Raw genomic sequence first — 6,730 nt, 5'->3', positions numbered from 1 at the left:
TTGACTCTTTTCTGGCTAATTCTTTACACTCAAAATGTGAGTGTAGGAAGGTGGAGAGAGAATCTGCAACTGTACTAAAGTGTGCAAAAGGAAGAGATGAAATGATTTAAGAGACACTAGAGTAATTAAACAATGTAATCATATGTGTATTATTAACCTGATATCGTTATTTCATTTTTAAACATCACACTTATCTCCAATATCGGTATGTTACGACGGCTCTACTGCAGACAATGTATTCAGTGTGGAGAAATGGTATCAATCTATTGTAAAAACAATGTGCAGCAAAAACAGAGAAAATAAAACATGTTTCATTTTACATACATTAATACTTAAGAGGTACAATCCCCCAACCCTTAATCTAGATTGTTTTGGGGAAAAAAAATATTTTTCAATATCTCTTTCCAACAATCATGAGCTGGTTACTGTAAAAATATCTGAGAGAAGACAGACATCTCTACAGCCAATATCACCAACTCCAGGCAAGTCCAAATAATCTAGATTGATAGAGGTAAGAGGAAAAATATGTATTTTTGATTTTATTTGAATGGTTATTTTTGTTTCATCACCGTGATATTACCTATGTAATATCAATAGTAGTAAACTTTCCAACAGCAGAGGGTGATAGTGATCTGTTTTACTTGAGCTGAAGTAAGGATGTCACAGTGAGGGCAACACTTATCTTTTTCTGAACATAAATAATTGCTATCTAGTATGTATGGCACTCATTAAAAGAAAACATTTCACTTATTATTATAGCAAGCAAAAACTCTGTTATATTAATCATAATGCTTTTATTGGTATATTCTTTTTTTTGGCAGGATTACTATTTCCATACCTATGATGGATGTTTAATACATGCTTGAGATGTGAACACAGTGAACTGTAAATTACATCATACTGAACGGTACCAACCTTATACACCCAAACACACAATTGAAAACTATTCATTATGGTCTATGTGACAAACTGTAATGTACAGCTTAACTTCATGTGCTGAAACTGTGTAATTTATGGGTTCGATTTTGAATATTTCCATCCATAGTTCTGGCACATTGTTCATCCCCATCCTTCTATGGGTATGCGCTTGTCACTGGCCAGGACGAAGGACAGATGATGGGGGAGTAGTATGCCGCCGTGGGCAGAGAATCTTGCTAAAGGCCCTGCGGAAGCTACTGTGGCAGAGCGGGTACAGGAATGGGTTAATAGCAGAGTTGAGCCACAGGAGCCAGAAGGTGACCTCGTACCAGTGATGCTGGATGCACCGCCCTCTGCAGGCAGCACGGATGATCATCAGTAGGGTGTACGGTGCCCAGCAGATGGCAAACACACACACTATGATGGCCAGGGACTTAGCAATTTTCTTATCCCTGGACAGACGGCTAGGCTGGGCAGCCCTGCTGGTCGAGGGATCTACTTTACCCAAACTGGGAGAGGAGGTCTCGGAGTGGATAGAGCCTCTTACAGCCAGTTTCATCCCGAACCCCCAGTTGTGGGACAGGGGGATGCCTTTCCCCTGGGCAGAGGCAGGTTCGCTCAGTTGAAGGTGGAGCTGGGCCTCCCTGCTGTGGAGCCTCCTCCTGCGTATGCTGAGGTAAATGCTGAGGTTGAAGAAAGCCACAGAGATGAAAGGAGAGAAAAATTCCAGCATGGAGGCACTCAGCAGGAAGTACCAAGAGTAATAGAACTCTGCAAAGCACTCATCCTTTGGCACACTGCTTCTGCCCACCACCAGCTCCCAGAATATGATAGCTGGGCCGTACAGGACAAAGGCTAGCACCCAGACAGCAATCATCTTGATTATGGCTTGATGAGTCATACCCTGTCTGGCACGGTAACTTACCTGTAGTAAATATAAGCAGAAATCACAACATAAACTGAGTGATACTTGGGGTCACTCAACTGTATGTGCTATTGCTACATTCTACCATTATCAGAGCAATAGGACAAAACAACATATTGTTCTAATACATACTGTCATTAGCCTTAGCAAGGTATGCAAAAGGTGGAAGAGGTATTCAGATTTAAAATAGCAATAACACATTATAATAAAAAACAGTGCATTACAGCTTAACAACCAGCAAAATATTACTGAAATGTTTTAAATATATGCAAAGCATTAAAAGGAAAAATAGGATGCAGGCAGAATGGCTCCTCTTAGAGTTATATTTGCATTTGTTTTAAAATTGGATTGTCATTAGTGATGCATTAATTTGAATGTGGCAGCTGGTCGGGATAGAGTGAAATGTATGCATTTTACATTACGTCATATATAGTTTAATCTCTAACAATATATCATATTTTATGAGCTGATCACATGTTTCATATGTAAAATGTTTATTTGCATAATGAATAATGGTAACTATAGCTGTCAGGGGACTAAAGGGCACAATATTTGCTTAAAGGGATAGTTTAGATGAACTGAAGTTTGGTTGTATGGGGTACTTGTATAAAGTCAGTGTATTACCTACAGTGGATGGTGGTCAATATGCCCCCAGTTTGGAGAAAGAGGCAGAACTACCTTGCTCCTGTTTCTTTTCTGAACTATCCCTTTAAGTAGCACAAAGTAGTTCTAATCACGAAGAATAGTAACCTTAAAATTGTTCTTAAGTACAGTATTTGATTACATTTATGAAAACATGACACATAACTCCTCGCACTAATCATAGCACAGTGGTAGTGTACAGTGAATATGAAGGCAGGACTTCAGCAAGCTTTAAACCACCTACAAAACCTCCAGTAAAACAGTGAAGCCCTTAAAGACTGTGGACACAGACAGACGAGAATTTCACAATACAATCATCAAGCTCATTACATTGGAACCTTTAGTATGCATCTTTCGACAGATACTTAATTATCTGTTTGTGAAATCACAGACAGCCGATGCGATTGTTGTCACACTATAGAATGGGCGTTTATCATCGCTTATCATCCCACGAGACGGGGGATTAGCAGCCTGTTTCCCTTTCAGAAGGTAGAGCGGGTAATTATCAACTCATTCAATGGGCTGCTATATTAACGTGTATTGTTTGGTGGCGCCCTCTAGTGACCGTAGTAATTTTGTACGATGCGAAGGCGGAAGTAATGTGATGAAAGTGTGAAAGCAAAATGAAAAGCATGAAATATTGCTGTAATGGTGGGTGGGCAAGATTGTGGATGGGCCACATGAACATGAACCCATGAAAATGGCACTCATAGATGTTATTTTAAGTAATGTCACTTCAGTGTGTCATGTTTTAACTTATATACCAATATAACTGTCACCTCCGTTAGTTACATTGCCCTGTAACTGCATTGCATTTGTTTGATCTATTAAACTGTTTAACCAGGAACTTTTCAGCCCAACCTTAGAGAAGTAGTTTTGTAGCCTTAACCAAATCTAACAGCAGCCTTCTTTGGTGCCTAAACCGAACAAAAGTGAAAGTGAAATGTAATTCAACAGCGGCCATTGAATGAGCTGGAAACCTGTTGTACCTATTAGAAGGTAGAGCAGGCTATTGAATGTGCTGATGAAACCACTAAAAGGTAGTGTAGACCCTACTTGTCCATAGTTATGGAATGAAAAAACACCCATTCAGTAGTGTGATAAAGTCCCGATCAGGCATCACAGAACATGTGAATTTCCCACTTCCTGACATCACACACTGCAGAAAAGTGTGCGAATGAGTGTTAAGTCAATGAAGCACCTCTTATGGCCACTTGTCTCAATTAGTGTCACATCCTATGTCCCTGTCCACATTCGTGTTCAGCGGGCAGCGTACTTTACACCCTCTCCAGCTGCTCTGGATATATGCACCCGTTCTGAATGACAAAAAGTAAACTGCAGTTCTTCTTCAAAGACCATGGAAACTGGTTCAACTTAACGTTTGTATAACTTAATTGATATTCAGTAATTCATGATGCGTAGTTGCACTTCACTAGGGGTGCAGCTAATGGTTATTTTAAATATCGATTAATCTGTCAATTATTTTTGCATTTGATGGATTACTTATTTGGTTGATAAAATGGTGTAAAATGTTGATCAGTTTTTTTCCCAAAAACCCTGGATGACGTCCTCCAATGTCTGGTTTTGTCAACAACTCAAAATGCCTCAGTTTACTGTCATAGAGGAGTAAAAAAAACAACTGAAAATATTCAGATTTAATGAGCTGCAATCAGGATTTGACCCCTTTTTCTTCTCAAAAATGACTCTTCAGAATAGTCAATTCATTTGATAGTTTATAATAATAGATTAATTATTTGCAACTCTACACTGAACGGAGAAGAATCAGGTATGCTCCTCTGATATTTTGTACATATTTTTAATTGTTGGATACCTACTGTGAGCTTTTAGGGATTCATCTTTGCTCACTTTTATAGTCATAACACATACAATAGGATATTTTCCATTACTGTACAGTAAGCATTTTGTTAATGTGCTGACATTTCATTTATGTGCCAAATATATGCATCTAATCTGACTCCATCTTTTCTTTTAAAAGACAAACTTTGTCCTGCGGCTGTTGACAATCCTTTGTCTTTCAATGTTCAGAGAGAAATGCTTTTAGGAAAATGCTGCTTGGCAGCCGGTGGCCTGTTTCTGCTGTGATTGATCTCTCCAGGTTGGAAGGACCATGGCACGGAGGAGGATCTCTATGATCAAAGCTGGCTAATTAAAGAAGAGGCTCTCTCTCTGGTGTTATTTGTATTCATTGCTCTGATGTTAAGTGTTTGCTTGTGAAAGGCAACAGAACACTCTCTTTGTCTACTATGCCAAGCCTCATCTCACCTTTGAGTTAACACAAGCGTGTATAGGATACAGTCAGTCAGCTAATGCACAGACGAGTCCCAATGAGATGTTCAATGGACCTAAGAGCTGTGGAGGTTTAGAAATATATGCTAATACTAGATATGAGTCAAGATAGGCAGAAAATAGACAATCCTCATGGTGTGTAATTTGTTTTAAATAAAGCGGTAGCGCACAGTTGCTTGGACATAGATTAAATGATTTGTATATTTCCTGAAGCTCAGTCTGTCCCAAAGTCGAAATGTGACTTCTTTTTATTTTCGTCATGGGAAAGGGCTATAATTAGGGGTGGCACTGGGCCTGAATGGGTCAGGAATGATTAACCTCTGCAGATGGGCACATTTGGGAGAATGAGGTGGCACTGCCCCTACCAATGACCTAGGAGACTCACCAGTCAGAAATTAAGCCACAGACCACAAGCAGTGAACATTTGTATTGCTACAAAGGAAAGACAACATTATTCTTTAAATGCTTAATTCAAATCTGAAAAAGAAGAAGTTATTTCTGTCTGAGAGGGGGAAATTATTCTGAGCAAGTTTAAAATTAACTCCAAACTTACTCCGGTTTGCCTTCGTTTGACTTTTCAGATAATTTTTTACAAATACGGCAGGCTAGAGTGCCATGACTCACAATCCTACATTCACTTTCATGGTGTGCATTTTAAGACGTGAGGCACAGGATGTTCCACTCACTGCTCTGGTGACTGACAGGAAGCGGTCATAGCTGATGAGGACAATGCTGAAGACGGACGCAGAACAAAGCAGGTAGTCCATGACCAGCCACAGCTTGCACAGTCCTCGGCCAAGGGTCCACTTGCCTGTGAGGATGTAGGGCATGTAGACTGGGATGCAGAATGCCCCTACGGAAACAACATTATTGGAAAGGGATCCAAAATTAAGCATTACACAGATTATATTATTTTAAATTCAGTGTGAATGTATTAAAATAAATATATTTTTTTGCCTTACTGAACTTTAAAGACAGGAAAGAAGTAAAGGAAGGTGTGAAATGATAAGAGAGTGTGAAAGAGCAGATCACAGAAAATTTGCACATGTACAAAATTACACAAAAATCTATCAGGCACTCTAGTCCCATCAACTGTAGTTTGCAGCACCTTAATTCATGAATCAGCTACTCTACTTACTAGTACACGTCTAGAGTGCAGGGAGATTGACAAGCACAGGAGCATCGAAAATATTAATAACTTATTTATCATATATGAGCATTGATGCATATTTCACAGCATATAAAAAGCCTTCATGACAAAATAGCACAGCAATCGTTTGCATTAACTTTATATTATGCAATACCCGGGTTTAATTAATGAACTTACCCACAAGAAAATCTGATATTGCCAAATTCAGAAAGTAGTAATTACATTGTCTCCTCAAACTCTTGTCCACTTTAAAGGCCAGAATGACCAGTGCGTTCCCCAAAACTATCACAACGACCAAAGTCACCATCATCACCATCAAAACGACAAACACGAAGCTGCTCTGGACTCGAGTTGAGGTGTTGTCAAAATAGTAGCGACTTGAGTTGGAATCAGTTTGCTCCGCAGACATGGTCCTGGTGAGATCCCGATCGATGCTGCCGTATAAATCCTCAACTCGAGGCTGAAAAAGCGCTTAAAGTAAGAAGCCAGCAACAGGTGCCAGGCGAACGGGAACTGCACCCAACACCCCATATATTCTCTAAAAGCGTCGCTTTCCTGTTCAAACTCGGCACAGTGTCCACGGAAATCCACGAGAGAGCGCACGACGCCCTTTACAACACGCTGCACGCTTACGCATTCATAATTCATACCGTAAGGTAAAGCATTGCTGCATGAGGTTACTTCTCAGTCTTTAATATCACACCTTGTATGTGATGCCAGATTATGCTTTTATAATCATTTCAACAACTGCCACGATCCGAGTGGTCGATATGATGAAGTGGCACAAC

At 39.8% G+C, this 6,730-nt stretch overlaps 1 protein-coding gene across 1 annotated transcript; it reads right to left on the bottom strand.

Annotated features, from left to right (window-relative positions):
• Positions 1 to 787: 787 nt before the first annotated feature.
• Positions 788 to 6,351, bottom strand: LOC131980755 (histamine H3 receptor-like). Its single transcript, XM_059345056.1, has 3 exons — positions 6,120 to 6,351; positions 5,479 to 5,645; positions 788 to 1,843 (listed from the first exon to the last, which is right to left on the bottom strand). Exons 1-3 carry the CDS (start codon positions 6,349 to 6,351, stop codon positions 1,091 to 1,093), a joined length of 1,152 nt encoding a protein of 383 aa, XP_059201039.1. The 3' UTR covers positions 788 to 1,090.
• Between the last annotated feature and the right edge of the window lie 379 nt (positions 6,352 to 6,730).

Source organism: Centropristis striata, chromosome 11 (genome assembly GCF_030273125.1).
Source record: "Centropristis striata isolate RG_2023a ecotype Rhode Island chromosome 11, C.striata_1.0, whole genome shotgun sequence".
NCBI lineage: Eukaryota > Metazoa > Chordata > Actinopteri > Perciformes > Serranidae > Centropristis > Centropristis striata.
This window is presented reverse-complemented; position numbering and strand designations above follow the sequence as displayed.

Bases quoted from the DNA above. Each gene is read 5' to 3' on its own strand.
- LOC131980755 (XM_059345056.1), bottom strand. From the start codon at position 6,351: ATGTCTGCGGAGCAAACTGATTCCAACTCAAGTCGCTACTATTTTGAC. The intron at 5,646-6,119 runs GTAAGTTCATTA...TTGTTTCCGTAG, and splicing joins AATATCAGATTTTCTTGTGG to GGGCATTCTGCATCCCAGTC. The intron at 1,844-5,478 runs GTGAGTGGAACA...TATTTACTACAG, and splicing joins TCCTGTCAGTCACCAGAGCA to GTAAGTTACCGTGCCAGACA.